The sequence below is a fragment of the Hyperoodon ampullatus genome (assembly GCF_949752795.1).
Source record: "Hyperoodon ampullatus genome assembly, chromosome: 1".
NCBI classification, from domain to species: domain Eukaryota; kingdom Metazoa; phylum Chordata; class Mammalia; order Artiodactyla; family Ziphiidae; genus Hyperoodon; species Hyperoodon ampullatus.
In genome coordinates, this window is record NC_136914.1 from 95,849,002 (window position 1) to 95,868,010 (window position 19,009).

The 19,009-nt window shown below is 38.9% G+C and overlaps 1 protein-coding gene across 1 annotated transcript; it reads left to right on the plus strand.

Moving 5' to 3' along the window:
• Positions 1–2,036: 2,036 nt before the first annotated feature.
• On the plus strand, positions 2,037–17,609 carry LOC307060908 (RE1-silencing transcription factor-like; the record flags this gene model as incomplete). Its single annotated transcript, XM_079715776.1, has 3 exons — positions 2,037–2,940; positions 7,996–8,079; positions 15,655–17,609. The coding sequence occupies exons 1-3, from the start codon at positions 2,046–2,048 to the stop codon at positions 17,607–17,609; spliced, it is 2,934 nt and encodes a 977-aa protein (XP_079571902.1). The 5' UTR covers positions 2,037–2,045.
• Positions 17,610–19,009: the final 1,400 nt, after the last annotated feature.

The following is a 19,009-nucleotide window of genomic DNA, read 5'->3' on the forward strand; positions in this document are numbered from 1 at the left end:
TCCAGATGTTGTGCATGACTTCACAGGATTTATGACAGCCAATCAAGGAAGTCATGAAAGAGATTGTGGGTATGGCAAAAAGGTGGGGGGTGGTGGTGAAGGGCTTCAAGATACAGATCTTGGGAATATTCAAGAGCTAATAGACACCATACCAGAGGAATTAACGGAAGTCGATTTGGAGTTAAGTGCTTCTGAGCCGGTCGGTGCCAGATGATGAGGAAAAAGACATGGAAGAAGCAGTGCCAGAAAACAAATTGACATTAGACTGTCTGGCAGCAGGGTTCCTTTTGTTGAAGACTACTTTTGACTTCTTTTATGACTTGGACCCTTGTGTGATACAGACACTAAAACTAAACCCAGTGGTTGAAGAAGGATTAGTACCCTATAGAAACATTTTTAGAGAAGTGGAAAAGCAAAAAAGTCAGACAGAAATTAAGATGTATTTCCCTCAAGTTACACAGAGTGCCTGCCTCTTTCCACTTCCTCCACCTCTTCTGCCTCTGCACCTCTTTTTGCCTTCCCTTCCACTTCCTCTACCTCTTTCCACTCTGTGACTCCTGACTCAGCAAGACCAACCCCTCCTCTTCCCCGCCCTCCTCACCCTACTCAACTGAAGCCAGAAGGATGAAGACCTTTATGATGATCCACTTCCACTTAATGAATAGTAAATAATCATGCCATTCAGTTAATAAACTTATCTGTTGGGTATGTGGGTGTGTGTCTTGTGAAAATCTAGTAATCGTAAAGCAAGAGCTGGGAGACATTGTGTCATCATTGTCATTACCTAAGTATTCATTATGTGCAAGACTTGTACAGAGGTATAAGGTGATATTTAATATGAAGTTAATAATGTATTAGTTTTTCTACTGCTGTATAACTTTGCTTTTAAATACTTACATTAAAATACAGTATACCTCATAATTTGAGGAAGTGTATCAGCCTATCATCACATGTATGCAGTTTTTTAAAACCAAACAGTATTTCTAATACTATATTATGAATATGTCTTATACTATATGCTTAAAAATTTTGTGATTCATTCATTTGCATATAGGCTAGGCTACTGTGAAGCAGTCCTATTGATTACAATAGACTACCATAAAGCAATCATATTGCTGCTGCTTCTTTATCAGTGCATTAATCGTTATACCTGTAAATAAGTATGAATTTCTTTTTCACATTATCTTTTCTCTTTTGATGCCTAGTGTTAGTAATACCTATAACATCTACAGTATTTTGCATCATATAATACAATATTGATAAAGATACTGACAAGCACAATTCATCTTGTACACTATTATATAATGCACATAACATGCAAAATATGTTAACTGATTGTTAATGTTATCCATAAGGCTTCTGGTTAACAGTAGGCTATTGGTATTCTAGTTTTTATGGACCCCAAAGTTACATGCAGATTTTTAACTGCACTGGGGGTTGGTGCCCCTAACCCGCTTGTTCAAGGGTCAACTGTAGATTATTCTTTTGGAGCTAGTTGAGTTCATATGAACTTCAATTCACTAACTATAGGCTTCTGCTTTTCAGGCTGTTTGTACTTAATAAATGCACAGGTAGCTTTTGGATTTTTCCCCTTTCTAATTCAGACCAGTAAACTTTTGAAGGGGGAGTTGAGAGGACAGCAGTTTACTGTTCATATATGGAATTTAAAATAAAATTTTAATTAGCACTAAAAATGAAGGTTACTTATATTTTTCCACTAGAAAAAGTAAAACTGCTTGAGGGAAGGCAAGCCAGTGGTAGACCTAGTTGATGGATGAGTTGTGTCAAACACTTGATAGAATTTTTTTGTAGGGGGTCATACAAATTTTTTTGATGACTGCAGTAAAGAGAATTTGGAATTACAAAAATATTGTAAAGGCTTATTTTCAGTAGTTAATGAGGCCGATTGAGTTTAAAGATTATATGGGAAAATGTATTTTTTTAAGTTACGAAGAATTACAGTGATGTTGTTTTAGACCAGTAAAAGTTGTGTTTACACTGGTGCTTTCGTGTTATTTGTTTTGTTTTGAATGCAGAACACCGTTATGGCCACCCAGGTAATGGGGCAGTCTTCCGGAGGAGGAGGTCTGTTCACCGGCAGTGGCACCATGGGCATGGCCTTGCCTAACGACATGTATGACTTGCCTGATCTCTCCAGAGCTGAACTGGCTGCGCCTCAGCTCATCATGTTGGCAAATGTGGCCTTAACTGGGGAAGTAAACGGCGGCTGCTGTGATTACCTGGTTGGCGAAGAAAGACAGATGGCAGAATTGATGCCTGTTGGGGATAACAACTTTTCCGATAGTGATGGAGAAGGACTTGAGGAGTCTCCTGAGGTAAAAGGCGAGCCCAGTGGTCTGGAAAACGTGGAACTGGAGAGTTTGGAACTCAGTGTTGTCCAACCACGGCCTGTGTTTGAGGTGTCAGCTGCCTCAGAACCGTACAGCGCAAATAAAGATCTTCCTCGGGAAACACCTGTAGCAGAGGACAAATGCAAGAACTTGAAGACCAAGCCCTTTCGCTGTAAACCATGCCAGTATGAAGCAGAATCTGAAGAACAGTTTGTGCATCACATCCGAGTTCATAGTGCCAAGAAATTTTTTGTGGAGGAAAGTGCAGAGAAGCAAGCCAAAGCCAGGGAATGCGGCTCTTCCACTGGGGAAGAGGGAGATTTCTCCAAGGGCCCCATTCGCTGTGACCGCTGTGGCTACAATACCAATCGCTATGATCACTATACTGCTCACCTGAAACACCACACCCGAGCCGGGGACAATGAGCGAGTCTACAAGTGCATCATTTGCACGTACACCACAGTAAGCGAATATCACTGGAGGAAACACTTGAGAAACCATTTTCCAAGGAAAGTATACACATGTGGAAAATGCAACTATTTTTCAGACAGAAAAAACAATTATGTTCAGCATGTTCGAACTCATACAGGTAAGAGGACCTTTCTCGTTTATAAGTGTACGCTACCCCACAAATGAAACACTTTAAGAATGAAAAATTTCAAATATCTCAGAAGTAAAGAGAATGCCCCGCTGCACCCATGGGTCCCCATCACCTATACTCAAGAGTTATTAATATTTTGTCATATTTGGCAATTCATTTTTTTAAATAACAGCTTTATTGAGATGTACTCCACTCGCACACAATTCATCATTGAAAGTTAGAATGCATTGGTTTTCGTGTGTTCACAGACTTGTGCAGCCAACACCACAGTCAATTTTAGGACATCTTCACCTCAAAAGGAAACCCCTCTCAGTGGTTGCTCCCCATTTCTCCCCAACACCCCTTAATTATTCACTTTTAAATTGACTTTCATTAAGGGGTCTCATTTTTTAAAAGCAATGTTTGTAACTACTGATAGTTACGTTAACATTTTCCTGATATGAATTGGTACCTTTGAGGACTGATTACTGGTCTGAACAAAATGGATAGGGTAACCTAGTACTCTGCATCAGAAGTGAGAAGGGGCTGTGGAATGCTGTTTGCATCAGATCCCTTTTGCAGTAGTTGTCACTCTGCAGGACTGAACCCCGTGCTGAAGTGAGTCATACTGAGGAGAGGAATTGATGTTGCTTTGCTTAAGTGGTAGACATAAACGAAAACTTGCAGATGAAATTCCATTATAAGAAAGACCATGTGTAGCAAGATTCCTAAGCTCTAGTAGATGGCTTCTGTGTAATTTAAAGCTTTAAAATCTAGTTATGTAAAAGAATTTGCAGTCTCTTTGGAATTTGTTATAATCTGTGATTGATTGTCTCCAGGCTTCAACACCATTTTATTTCAAAAGTAAAAAAGTACAAACACTTCACAATTACATGGCATAGGAAATGAGAGTTACCTGTGAATCCTACACCATTAATCACTTAACAGTTTTAATTAAACAAACTGTTAGACTAAACTAACCTCACCTGCAGTATCATAAAACAAATCCCAGATACCATATATTCTTTAGCCGTAAGTACTTTATGTCCTTTCACAGTTTTGTGAAAACCTTGGGGCCTAATTTAGAATTGGCCATAATCTGTAGAACTTTCAGGTAGTAACTGTGACATATGGTAAAAGTGCATGACTTTTATGTGTACACCTTTATGAATTTTTTAAAATTGAGGTATTATTGACAATGATGAAGTTTTACAAATATATATACTCATAGCCACCATGCAAGTCAACATAAAGAATATTACCAGTGTTGGGACTTCCCTAGTGGTTCAGTGGTTAAGACTCTGTGATCCCAATGCAGGGAACCTGAGTTCGATCTCTGGTCAGGGAACTGGATCCTGCATGCCGTAGCTAAAAGATTCCCGCATGCCGCAACTAAGACCCAGCGCAGCCAACTGAATAAATAAATAAATATATTTTTAAAAAGTATTAAAAAAAAAAGAATATGACCAGTGTCTTTGTCTTATTAAATTTTGATTTTCTGGTGTCAGTTGTATTTTGATACTTTCAAAATTGTTGAGTCACTGAACAGTTTAAAAATTTTCCCCAAAATCTAAAAATGTTTTCAACAATAAGTCTAAATTAGTTGATTTAAGAAATTTTTAGAATTAAAAAAAAAGGAGAGCTTCCCTGGTGGCGCAGTGGTTGAGAGTCCGCCTGCCGATGCAGGGGACACGGGTTCGTGCCCCGGTCCGGGAAGATCCCACATGCCGCGGAGCGGCTGGGCCCGTGAGCCATGGCCGCTGAGCCTGCGCGTCCAGAGCCTGTGCTCCGCAACGGGAGAGGCCACAACAGTGAGAGGCCCGCGTATCGCAAAAAAAAAAGGAAAATGGAGAGAACTGGGAAAATTTCAGTTTTGTTGTATATTTCCAATTTTTTATGTATACTTTTTTTTAAATAGGATCTCTACTTTTTGCCATTTCTTAATTTTTTTTCTTATAGTGGTTTCTTTTCACTTAATTACAGTCTAGGTGACTAATTTTAATGGCTGTATTTTATATACGTCATCATTCATTACTTAACTTTTTCTCCACATTAAAGTTGCTATTTCCACAATAAGGTTATGACTTACATACCTGACATTGGTTGTACATATCTCATTTCATTTTAGTATTAAACTTATTTGGTCTTAATACATTTTTTATTTAAAAAATTTTTTTTATTTATGTGTCTTTTAAATTAATTAAAAAAATTTTTGGCTGCGTTGGGTCTTGGTTGCTGCACACGGGCTTTCTTTAGTCGTGGTGAGTGGGGGCTACTTTTCACTGAGGTGCGCGGGCTTCTCATTGCAGTGGTTTCTCTTGTTGCGGAGCACAGGCTCTAGGCGCGCGGACTTCAGTAGTTGCAGCATGCGGGCTCAGTAGTTGTGGCTTGCGGGCTCTAGAGTGCAGACTCAGTATTTGTGGCGCACGGGCTTAGTTGCTCCATGGCATATGGGATCTTCCTGGACCAGGAATCGAACCTGTATCCCCTGCATTGGCAGCCGGATTCTTAACCACTGCACCACCAGGGAAGTCCTCACAAATTCTACTTTAAAAGATGACGTTTTTGCCTATATGTGTGACTGAAAAATTACTAGCGCTTCTAGAGTATTTATGCCTATTTTGGTTAGTTGCACAGGCAGAAGCAATTTGTTTCGTTACGAAGAATTTAAAAGTAAATTATCCTTAGTTGATCCTTCATGTTAATCTGTAAGGGTATCAAATTTTTCTTCCGTTAACTTTTTTTGGTAACAGCTTGACTGATACACAATTGATGTACCATACAATTCACTGTAGATTGGCCTGTTCTGAACATTTCATATCAATGGAATCATATAATATGTGGCCCTCAGTGGCTACCTTCTTTCACTTAATATAATGTCTTCAAGGTTCATCCATGTCCTATGTACAGTACTTGTTTTCCTTTTACTGCCAAATAATTCTCTCTTGTATGGGTAAGCAACATTTTGTTTATCTATTCATCAGTTAATGGATTTTTGGATTATTTCCACTTTTTGGATATTATGAGTAATGCTGCTGTGACCATTCTTATACAAGTTTTTGTGTAGACATATGTTTTTATTTCTCTTGGGTAAATATACACCTAGGAGTGGAATTGCTAGGCCATATGGTAATTATGTTTAATCATTTGAGGGATCGGCAAACTGTTTTCCAGAGTGGCTGTACTGTTTTACAGTCCCACAAGCACTGTATCAGGGTTCCAAATTCTCCACAACCTAACAAATAAACGTTAACGTATGTTATTTTGATATAGCCATCTTGGTGGGTGTGAAATCTTCATCTCACTGTGGTTTTGATTTAATTTCTCTCGTGGCTAATGATACTGTGCATCTTTTCATGTGCTTATTGGCCAGTTATGTATCTTTTTTTACAAAAATACATTCAACATTTTTTTTTTTACAGTACGCGGGCCTCTCACTGTTGTGGCCTCTCCCGTTGTGGAGCACAGCCTCTGGACGTGCAGGCCCAGCAGCCATGGCTCATGGGCCTAGCTGCTCCGGGCATGTGGGATCTTCCCGGACTGGGGCACGAGCCTGTGTCCCCTGCATCGGCAGGCGGACTCTCAACCACTGCGCCACCAGGGAAAGCCCACATTCAGCATTTTTTAAGCTATCTTAAAATTCATCCAGGCTAAAGTAGGCATTCTGTTACCATGAGCTATTTATGTCTAATCTATAGTACCAGCTAATAACAGCTGAACAGTTATTAGGAACACATTTCACACTTATCACCACATTCACTTTTTATTTTTCACTCTGTCTATTCCTTTCCTTTTCCCATGTTATTAAATACATCTGTTGCTGTAATGTATAATATAGACAAAATGACAACTGGTGTTTACTGAGGGCTTTATGTGCCAGGTACAGGGGTTGAATGCGCTACATGTATTATCTTAAATTCTCACAATTCTAGAAAATGAAGGTAGTGTTACTGTTATAGATGAGGAGGCTTGCCTGAAGTCATACTTATTATCTTGTGGCCAAAAAATAGACAAAAACAAATTGTCAAGGTGTTTTTTTCAGTATATTTTGTGGTCGACAACCCATGTCCAAAAAACACACATTTTCTGCCTTTGAATCTTAAATTCTTTAGTAGTAAATCACTGGTCTGTTATTGTCAGCTGGTTGTTGTCCCTGTGGCTTTATGAATATAATTTAAAACTGACCTGAGTCTGGGACTTCCCTGGTGGCACAGTGGTTAAGAATCCACCTGCCAATACAGGGGACATGGGTATGAGCCCTGGTCTGGGAAGATCCCACATGCCGCAGAGCAACTAAGCCCATGTGCCACAACTGCTGAGCCTGTGTGCTAGAGCCCGTGAGCCAGAACTACTGAAGCCTGCGTGCCTAGAGCCAGTGTTCTGCAACAAGAGAAGCCACCGTAATGAGAAGCCTGTGCACCACAACAAAGAGTAGTCCCTGCTCGCCGCAACTAGAGAAAGCCCGCACGCAGCAACGAAGACCCAACGCAGCCAAAAAATACATAAATTTAAAAAAGAAAAAAAAAAACTGACCTGAGTCTTCTATAAAACTTCTATTTACCGCTTGAAATTTTTAGCTTAAAACAATAGCCTCCCCACTCAAAAATGTTATTGCTTTAAGCTAACAATTTAAAATGGTAGATTTATCATTTACAAGGATCCAAAAAATTACCCAAGCCATAGCATCAGAAAATTTGGGTACATGTTTTTTTTAAGGATAATTCTGATTTTCAGAAGTTGATTGATACCTGATCAAGATAATTTTTCAGTTCTTAATATTTGCTATTACACATGTAGCATTACTGTGAAAATTAAAAGGGCTGTAATTCAGAAAGCCAATGATACTTTTTCTTCAGCAAAGCAGAAATAATGTAGTTATGTGTGTTCTGAATTAAATCATTTACTGTTCCAATAAATGATAAAAATTGGCCATTTTGCCAGGAATAGGGAGAAAAAATTCTTGGTAAAAAATTTATGCTCAGTATTGAATAATGTATGTATTGTTAGTGAGAATTGTATTTGCCTTATTTTATTATTTGAACATTAATCATTATATTTTTGTAGGAGAACGTCCATACAAATGTGAGCTTTGTCCTTACTCAAGTTCTCAGAAAACTCATCTAACCAGACATATGCGTACTCATTCAGGTTGGTAAGAAATCGGAATTTTTCTATCATTTTTAGTAAACTACCATTATAAGGAAGTTCTTCTAGACCTGGAACTGGGTCATTATTTATGATTTATTTTTAATATAATGTGGATATTTATATACTTTTAATAATTTCAGTGTGTGGCTGCTGGGTTCCAGGGATTCCTACTGAGCTGCTTTCCTGAAATTTGGGTTTGTTCTCTTGAGAGTTGATAAGGTTTCTGAGGATTGATTAACAAAAGCCAAACTTTAACGAATGATTGATAATCCAGGATCCCAATTTATTAACCTGTAATAAATAAAATACAGGACTATAACAAGTGAGAGATTTATCCACTCTAGAACTGAAATAATCATTGTCACCATCCAGAATTGGTCCCCTTTATGAAGGTATCTAGATGGCAAAGTTAAAAAGTCAATATTAGCATAGGTGGTCTTGAATGGATAATTATTTCATTTTGGCCACACTGACCCTTGGGTGGTCCTAGAGATATTGACATGGTCCACAACTCTTCCTTTCCTTTTCTCAGTAGATAAGTTACCATTTCATCTTGGATGAAATATTTCGTACTGGAGGAAATACATCCAGTTGGTATTTGCCTTTGTAATATTTTTTTTTTTATTATTATTATTATTTTTTTTTGCCTTTGTAATATTTTTGTAGGTATCACACTGGATAGTTCCCCCATCCTGCTAACATAGGAATTCATTTCCCATTGTAAGCACAGTGAATGTGTGTTAAAGGGAATTGACATCTTACTAAGTTTTTTCACGAACTACTCTTTTTTTTAAACATCTTTATTGGAGTGTAATTGCTCTACAACAGTGTGTTAGTTTCTGCTTTATAACAAAGTGAGTCAGCCATACATATACATATATCCCCATATCTCCTCCGCCTTGTGTCTCCCTCCCACCCTCCCTATCTTACCCAACTAGGTGGTCACAAAGCACCAAGCTGATTTCTCTATGCTATGTGGCTGCTTCCCACTAGCTGTTGATTTTACATTTGGTAGTCTATATATGTCCATGCCACTCTCTCACTTCGTCCCAGCTTACCCTTCCCCCTCCCTGTGTCCTCAAGTCCATTCTCTACGTCTGTGTCTTTATTCCTGTCCTGCCCCTAGGTTCTTCAGAACTTTTTTTTTTTTTTAGATTCCATATATATGTGTTAGCGTACGGTATTTGTTATTCTCTTTCTGACTTATTTCACTGTATGACAGACTCTAGGTCCATCCACCTCACTACAAATAACTCAATTTCATTTCTTTCTATGGCTGAATAATATTCCATTGTATGTATGTGCCACATCTTCTCTATCCATTAATCTGTTGATAGACACTTAGGTCGCTTCCATGTCCTGTCTGTTGTAAATAGAGCTGCAATGAACATTGTGGTACATGACTCTTTTTGAATTATGGTTTTCTCATGGTATATGCCCGGTAGTGGGATTGCTGGGTCGTATGGTAGTTCTATTTTTAGTTTTTTTTCTTTAACTTTTTAAAAAATTTTATTTGTTTTATTTATTTATTTTTGGCTGCATTGGGTCTTTGTTGCTGCACACGGGCTTTCTCTAGTTGCAGTGAGCGGGGGTTACTCTTCGTTGCAGTGAGCAGGCTTCTCATTGCGGTGGCTTCTCTTGTTGTGGAGCATGGGCTCTAGGCACATGGGCTTCAGCAGTTGTGGCTCACGGGCTTTAGAGCACAGGCTTAGTAGTTCTGGAGCACACACTTAGTTGCTCTGCGGCATGTGGGATCTTCCCAGCCCAGGACTCGAACCCTTGTCCCCTGCATTGGCAGGTGGATTCTTAACCACTGCACCACCAGGGAAGCCCTATTTTTAGTTTTTTAAGGATTCTCCATACTGTTCTCCATAGTGGCTGTATCAATTTACATTCCCACCAACAGTGCAGGAGGGTTCCCTTTTCTCCAAACCCTCTCCAGCACTTATTGTTTGTAGATTTTTTGATGATGGCCATTCTGTGAGGTGATACCTCATTGTAGTTTTGATTTGCATTTGTCTAATGATTAGTGATCTTGAGCATCATTTCATGTGTTTGTTGGTGATCTGTATATCTTCTTTGGAGAAATGTCTATTTAGGTCTACTGTCCATTTTTGGTTTGGGGTGTTTATTTTTTGATGTTGAGTTGCATGAGCTGCTTGTAAATTTTGGAGATTAATCCTTTGTCAGTTGCTTCATTTGCAAATATTTTCTCCCATTCTGAGGGTTGTCTTTTCGTCTTGTTTATGGTTTCCTTTGCTGTGCAAAAGCTTTGAAGTTTCATTAGGTCCCATGTGTTTATTTTTGTCTTTATTTCCGTTTCTCTAGGAGGTGGGTCAAAAAGGATCTTGCTGTGATTTATGTCATAGAGTGTTCTGCCTATGTTTTCCTCTAAGAGTTTTATAGTGTCTGGTCTTACATTTAGGTCTTTAATCCATTTTGAGTTTATTTTTGAGTATGGTGTTAGGGAGTGTTCTAATTTCATTCTTTTACATGTAGCTGTCAGTTTTCCCAGCACCTCTTATTGAAGAGGCTGTCTTTTCTCCATTGTATATTCTTGCCTCCTTTATCAAAAATAAGGTGACCATATGTGTTTGGGTTTATCTCTGGGCTTTCTATCCTGTTCCATTGATCTATATTTCTGTTTTTGTGCCAGTACCATACTATCTTGATTACTGTAGCTTTGTAGTATAGTCTGAAGTCAGGGAGCCTGATTCCTCCAGCTCCGTTTTTCGCTTTCAAGATTGCTTTGACTATTCGGGGTCTTTTGTGTTTCCATACAAATTGTGAAATTTTCGTTCTAGTTCTGTGAAAAATACCATTGGTAGTTTGATAGGGATTGCATTGAATCTGTAGATTGCTTTGGGTAGTACAGTCATTTTCACAATGTTGATTCCTCCAATCCAAGAACATCGTATATCTCTCCATCTGTTTGGATCCTCTTTAATTTCTTTCATCAGTGTCTTATAGTTTTCTACATACAGGTCTTTTGTCTCCTTAGGTAGGTTTATTCCTAGGTATTATATTTTTTTTGTTGTAATGGTAAATGGAGTGTTTTCTTCATTTCTCTTTCAGATTTTTCATCATTAGTGTATAGGAATGCAAGAGATTTCTGTGCATTAACTTTGTATCCTGCTACTTTACCAAATTCATTGATTAGCTCTAGTAGTTTTCTGCTAGCATCTTTAGGATTCTCTATGTATAGTATCATGTCATCTGCAAACAGTGACAGCTTTACTTCTTCTTTTCCGATTTGGATTCCTTTTATTTCCTTTTCTTCTCTGATTGCTGTGGCTAAAACTTCCAAAGCTATGTTGAATAATACTGGTGAGAGTGGAGAACCTTGTCTTTTTCCTGATGTTAGAGGAAATGGTTTCAGTTTTTCACCATTGAGAATGATGTTGGCTGTGGGTTTGTCATATATAGCCTTTATTATGTTGAGGTAAGTTCCCTCTATGCCTACTTTCTACAGGGTTTTTATCATAAATGGGTGTTGAATTTTGTCGAAAGGTTTTTCTGCATCTATTGAGATGATCATATGGTTTTTCTCCTTCAGTTTGTTAATATGGTGTATCACATTGATTGATTTGGGTATATTGAAGAATCCTTGCATTCCTGGGATAAACCCCACTTGATCATGGTGTATGATCCTTTTAATACGCTGTTGGATTCTGTTTGCTAGTATTTTGTTGAGGATTTTTGCAACTCTGTTCATCAGTGTTATTGTCCTGTAGTTTTCTTTCTTTTTGACATCTTTGTCTGGTTTTGGTATCAGGGTGATGGTGGCCTCGTAGAATGAGTTTAGGAGTGTTCCTCCCTCTGCTATATTTTGGAAGGGTTTGAGAAGGATAGGTGTTAGCTCTTCTCTAAGTGTTTGACAGAATTTGCCTGTGAAGCCATCTGGTCCTGGGCTTTTGTTTGTTGGAAGATTTTTAATTCCAGTCTCAATTTCAGTGCTTGTGATTGATCTGTTTATATTTTTTTATTTGTTCCTGGTTCAGTCTCGGAAGCTTGTGGTTTTCTAAGAATTTGTCCATTTCTTCCAGGTGGTCCATTTTATTGGCATATAGTTGCTTGTAGTAATCTCTCATGATCCTTTGTATTTCTGCAGTGTCAGTTGTTACTTCTCCTTTTTCATTTCTAATTCTGTTGATTTGATTCTTTTCCCTTTTTTTCTTGATCAGTCTGGCTAATGGTTTATCAGTTTTGTTTATCTTCTCAGGACTACTCTTTTTAAGATGAAAAAAATATTTTATTCAGCAAAAATTATTTTCCTCTCACCGAATACTTGATGGTTACTATGGAGGCACTTTTTTTTTGGCTGCGCAGCTTTCAGGATCTTAGTTCCCTGACCAGGGATTGAACCTGTACCCCGTGCAGTGGAAACACAGAGCCCTAACTGCTGGACCACCAGGGAATTCCGTGGTGGCACTATTTAATAGCTGGGTCATTTGACACATTTTATGGTTTGAGAGTCTTTTTATGAATTTTATTTATTTATTATTTTTTTTTGCGGTACGCGGGCCTCACTGTTGTGGCCTCTCCCGCCGCAGAGCACAGGCTCCGGATGCGCAGGCTCAGCGGCCAGGGCTCACAGGCCCAGCTGCTTCGCAGCATGTGGGATCTTCCCGGACCGGGGCATGAACCTGTATCCCCTGCATCGGCAGGCGGACTCTCAACCACTGCGCCACCAGGGAAGCCCTTTTTATGAATTTTAGATTTTTTTGGCCACACCAGGCAGCATGTAAGATCTTAGTTCCCCCACCAGTGATTGAACCCATGCCCCTTGCATTGGGAGCTCAGAGTCTTAACCACTGGACTGCCAGGGAAGTCCCTAGAATAATTTTTTAATAATTTTTACTAAGGTTTAATTTACACATACGAAAATGCACACATCTTAGGTATACGGGGCAGTGACTTTATGTATGTTTTCTCTTGTTTGTCTGCCATCTAGGTGGAGACATGAAATGTTTTACCACCTTCAGAAAAGTTCCCTCCTTACCCTTTCTAGTCAGTACTCCCATAGTCCCCCCTCAACTGATACTCTGACTTATGTTAAAAAATGTAACATCTTTCTGTAAAATATTTTTGAGATTGATTTCATGCTGCGTTTTCAGAACTCTATATTTATTGCTGAGTAGTATGCCCCTGTTACTCACTAATTAAAATTTCCCTTGTTACTCTTTCTGGGCTCTTCTTTTTTTTTTTTTTTTTTTTGTGTGTGGTACGCGGGCCTCTCACTGTTGTGGCCTCTCCCGCTGCGGAGCACAGGCTCCGGACGCGCGGGCTCAGCGGCCATGGCTCACGGGCCCAGCCGCTCCACGGCATGTGGGATCTTCCCAGACCGGGGCACGAACCCGTGTCCCCTGCATCGGCAGGCGGACTCTCAACCACTGCGCCACCAAGGAAGCCCCTGGGCTCTTCTTGATAAGAATGTGTAAAGCTTATAAAACTCCCTTTTTGAATTTGCTGTACATCTATAAATTAATTTGGGAAGAATTAAACAGACATCTGACATTTATAAAGATGAAAAGCAGGTAAAATTTTACTAGAACTGGAAACGGGAATTAAGTTAAAACTGTTGGTACAGGGCAAAAGAATTTTCATTCAGCTAGGTATTAATAAGCTAAACTTGATGAATTGATTTTCCAATACAAGAAAGATTTGATGGCAGTAAAGCAAAAATGGGGGTGGGGTGAATGAATCAAATAAATGATGTCACAGTTTTATACAGAGTCCTAGGAACTCCCATTCTCTGACCGTTTCACAGGTGGAGGCTTGCATCTTGTTTGATGCTGGCTGCGAAAATACTCTCATTCATTAGGGCTTATAAAATGATGACATTTTCTTTATAATTCTTTTAAGAGCACAGCTATTTTCCTGAAGAGATAAACTGCATTTATCAGCTGTTTGTTTACTCAAAAGTAGGATTTATGTACTAAGGCAGGATAGGCACATGAAATCTTCCCTTTTGTTTACCTATTCTAAAACTTACCAGTTCATTCCAAAAGTGATGACTTACAGGTAATGTGTATTGACTGCTTGGCTATCTGTACTATGCTAAGAGCTCTATGTGGATTAGATTATTTATAGCTCACAACACTTAAGAATACTTTACAGATGAGGAAATTGAGCCTTAGAGAGTTTTCAGTACCTTGCTCAAGACTTCACAGTAAGTTGCAGAGCCCATATTAGATCTCCCCATGTATTTTTACTGTAGAACAAGTTCTTAACCGTTATGTCGCATACCTTTTCCCCATTCTGTATCTATATATGTTAAGTAAACGTTTGTCTCCATTAAAGTCATTCAATGGAGAGGACAAGATAGGGCGAAGTATAGAGTAATGTAGCATGTTGTTAGAAACCTCTATTTATGAATCTGTTAGTGGACTAATATGGAAAAGAGTTGTCCAGTTAGCTGCATTTACAATCTGACATAGGTGGATAAGTTTTTGTTTTTGTGATTGAGTATTCTATCATCAGACATTTTTTAATCATGTAAAGCTTACCATCTACATGGTTTTACTTCATGTCTGAGTAGTTTTGCTTTATGAAAAAATTAAATAAGATTTGATGTGAATTTGAGAATGTTTGAGAGATGAATTTTCATAAATGTCAATTTCCATTTTTCTGCTATGCATTCCATTGGACCAGTGGGGTATGGATACCATTTGGTAATATTTGCTAGAGTGTGATCTAGATGGGTATGTATTCAGGTAGAATGAGTTAATCTTAATGCCTTTAATTTGGGGGTTGGGGGTGGGCTTCTAGTCTTGTATGTATGTGTGATTACTTCCTTTCCTAATTTTATATACCATATATATTTGTATGCCCCTTTTCACTTACCTAGTTTCTTTGCCCATTATTTAGAAGAAGGTGGGAGAAAATCAAGTAAAGATTTCTGACTTGTTATATTTTTGCTGCAGAATAGAAACTCCAGCAGTGAAAAAGTTTGCTAAGTGAAACTTGACTCAGCTCTTGCCACGATGCACAAAAGGGTTAAATTTAAAGAAAAATCCTTTTGCTCCCTGAAGCCAAAGCATTCTTTTAAAACTTTCACACGGAAGGTCTGGGAGTGTAGCCTAGAGTGTATAATATTTCTTTTGAAGTCTCAAGGTTTATCTGAAATGTATGGGATTTTTATGTTCTGTTCCATTATACATTTGTTTTAACTAAACATAAAAACTTTAAAATTATCTCATCTCTTTGAGTGCCCTTGCCCCAAAATTAACATCAAGAGCCCAAGTCACTTTTCCAGTAATTGTGTATTTCTTGATGAATCTGTGTCCTTTATTAGTGCTTGAGAGCCCCAGCTTGATGAACTTTTTAGAAGATGGTGATTAACTGAGATAATTATTCTCCCATTTGTTATGAGAATCAACGTCAAGAGATAGAGAAAGGATATACAAATAAATATGGTAAATGTAATTTGCATGATAAAGTCTTCAAGAAATAGTTTTGGTGGTTTTTTGTTTGTTTTTTTACATATATCCAATTCCTTATAAGTATGCTTGAGTAAATCTTGAATTCATTTCTTAATGTATGCCTTCTGCAACATCTCTTGTTTACCTTCAGGTGAGAAGCCATTTAAGTGTGATCAGTGCAGTTATGTGGCCTCTAATCAACATGAAGTAACCCGTCACGCAAGACAGGTTCACAATGGGCCTAAACCTCTTAACTGCCCACACTGTGACTACAAAACAGCAGATAGAAGTAACTTCAAAAAACACGTGGAGCTACATGTTAATCCACGGCAGTTCAACTGCCCTGTATGCGACTACGCAGCTTCCAAGAAGTGTAATCTGCAGTATCATTTCAAATCTAAGCATCCTACTTGTCCTAATAAGACCATGGATGTCTCAAAAGTGAAACTGAAGAAAACCAAAAAGCGAGAGGCTGACTTGCCTGATAACAAAATCACCAATGAGAAAACAGAAACAGAGCAGACAAAAATGAAGGGGGATGTGACTGGGAAGAAAAACGAGAGGTCTGTAAAAGTGGAGAAAAAAGATAATGTTTCAAAAGAGAAAAAGCCTTGTAGTAATGCCTCAAGCCAAGTGACTACCAGAACTCGCAAATCGGCACTGGAAGCTAAAGAAATGGATGTGCACCCAGGAAATAATGCCGAAAAAAGCTGTAAAAGCAAGAAAAGCAAAAGGAAGACAGAAGCTGAAGCCCGTTCCTTACAAGAACCTGTTAATGATGAGGAACCTATGACAAAAAAGAAAAAGAAGGCAGAAAGCAAATCCAGAAATAGTCAGGAGGTGCCAAAGGGTGACAGCAAAGTAGAGGAGAATAAAAAGCAAAGTATTTGCATGAAAAACAGTGCAAAGAAGAAAACTCTGAGAAGTAAATCATGTAAAAAAAGCGGCAAGCCTGCTCAGAGGAGGCCCGCTCAGATAGAGCCTCCTCCTCCCATGGAGTCTGCTGAGGGGGGGCCAGTTCAGACGGAGCCTCCTCCCGCTGCCCCCCCATCTCCTCCTCCTCCCCTTCCCCCCGAGCGGCATGCTGAGGTCGAGGTTGTTCAGACGGAGCCGCCGCCTCCTCCTCCCCCTCCTCCCCCCCCATCTCCTCCTCCACCTCTTCCCCCCGTGCGGCATGCTGAGGTCGAGGTCGTTCAGAAGGGGCCTGTTCATGCGGAGCCTCCTGCTCCTCCCATGGAGCCGATCCCCAAAAGGTCTCCTCAAAAAGATAATGGCAAGGAACAGTCCAACATGCAGAGTGAAATGGCACAGAAGGAGCAAGTCCTTATTGAAGTTGGCTTAGTGCCTGTTAAAGACAGGCAGCTTCTAAAGGAAAGTGCCGGTGCACAGGATCTCTTAGCACCATCACCACCTCTGCCAAAGGAAAACTTAAAAGGGGAAGAGTCAGAAGACCAAAAATTAGTCCCTTCAGACGAAGGACATAAAGAAGCTCCTCTTCAAAAAGTGGAAGCAGAAGAGGCAGATAAGAGTCTAGCTGGTCTTGCTGCTGTTACCAAGGCATCTGCCAATATTTCATCCCCTGAACAAAACTTGAATATGCCAGAGGGTGAAACTTTAGATGGTAAACATCAGGCTGACACTATGCTTTGTGAAATGAAGATGGACACTGATGAGAAGAAAACAGAGAATCCCCCTGGCAGAGACTCGGCGGTTGAAGAACCAACTTCACCACTTCTTCCTCTACTGCTAGAAAAATGTGAAGCAGCGTCCACAGCTACTGTGGCATCACCTCCTGTCACCGTGGCAGTAAATGAGTCTCAGGAAATGGATGAAGATGAAGGCATCCACAGTCATGATGGAAGTGACCTAAGTGACAACATGTCAGAGGATAGTGATGACTCTGGATTGAATGGGGCTCGGCCAGTTCCACAAGAGACTAGTAGAAAAAATGGAAAGGAAGCCTTGGCAGTCAAGGTGGCCGAGGGAGATTTTGTTTGTATCTTCTGTGATCGTTCTTTTAGAAAGGAAAAAGATTACAGCAAACACCTCAATCGCCATTTGGTTAATGTATACTTCCTTGAAGAGGCAGCTCAAGGGCAGGAGTAAATAAACTTTGGGCAAGGCTTCAGTTCTTAGTTTGTAAGGTCTGTGACATTTTGTATTCATTTGTAGTAATAGACAACCTTTTGTTTTTAACATTGCTTTAATTAGTATCCAATCTTGATTTTTAAGTGGCATTCTTTTCCTTAGGAATCCGTGTACCTATTGATGTACACATTTTAGCAAATCCAAGGGAGTTAGTGTAATAAACCAGCAGACATCTAAATCTATTAGCTTTTGCTTTTAATTGAACCCAGAAAGCCAAGGTGGTATTAGAGCATTCTATCGATTTGTTCAGCTATAACTTGTGAGTTTTTTCCTCATGTCTATCTTCCTGTTTCACGTTAGTTTATCCTTAGTTCCTTGTTTAGCTCTGTAAAAATTAGCATACTTAAATAGCAAATTACTTGAAGAATTTGCCTGCTTTACATAAAGTTAGCACTTTAAAATTGTTTTAGAGATAAGAAGAGACATTTAAATTGAAGAGAAATTCTCCCAACAATGGACGTTATATCAGTCCAAGTATTTACTTCCTGAGTTTTGATCAGTGTATGTGTTTTGTGTATGTCAATCGTCATAAAAAGTGATTTTGGTGGGTTGTTTTTTTTTCTTTTGGTGCTTTAATGCCTTAAGATGTTGCACATTGTTGTTTTTAACCTATGCAGTTAAATTTTTTCTAGAAATAGCATTTGTGTTGTAACACTTTATATATGCATGTTTATTTTGACCTCTTTGGAGGGATGCTTAAGTCTTGTTGGCAAAAGAGCAGTTTTCTTTTCCCCTCCTGCAATTGTCTTTTTTGCAGAATATTAGTCTGTTCAAATTTGTGAGCAAATGAAAGATGCAGGTTCAGTCCATTGATTTTGATTTTAACATCTTATATCTATGCCAGAATCTGTATTTCATATAAGTTATTTATTTTAAATTGATGTGGTGAATCACAGCTCTCAGTTTGAACTTTACAATAAATAAACCACTAGGCTCTATACTGAATGAATTTTTATGTCAAGTACCAACCGTAAGTAAACTTTTGGTCTGTTTTAGTAGATTTACTTCCTAAATGTATGGTGTTAAATCGTATCTTAGAGGAAAACCTCTTCTTATAGATGGTTGGTGTTTTTATGGCTACTCCGCTGAATAAAGAACTGTAATTTTTATTTGGAAGCTGCAAATCTGGAATTAGGAGGCATAATTACTCCTTCAAGTTATACAGGATATCAGTTTGTGAGATTCCAAAGCCATAGCAATTATGTGGAAAACCTAGGATGAGAAAGGTAGTATGAGTGCTGGTAGACCAGCTGCTACTTCCTGTGAATTCAATGAAAAAGGCCTGGTGAAAGTTAAGTTCAGTCCAGATTAAAAAATCATACTTTCTCAGGGATGTCCTGGCTGTTCCCAGGACAGCC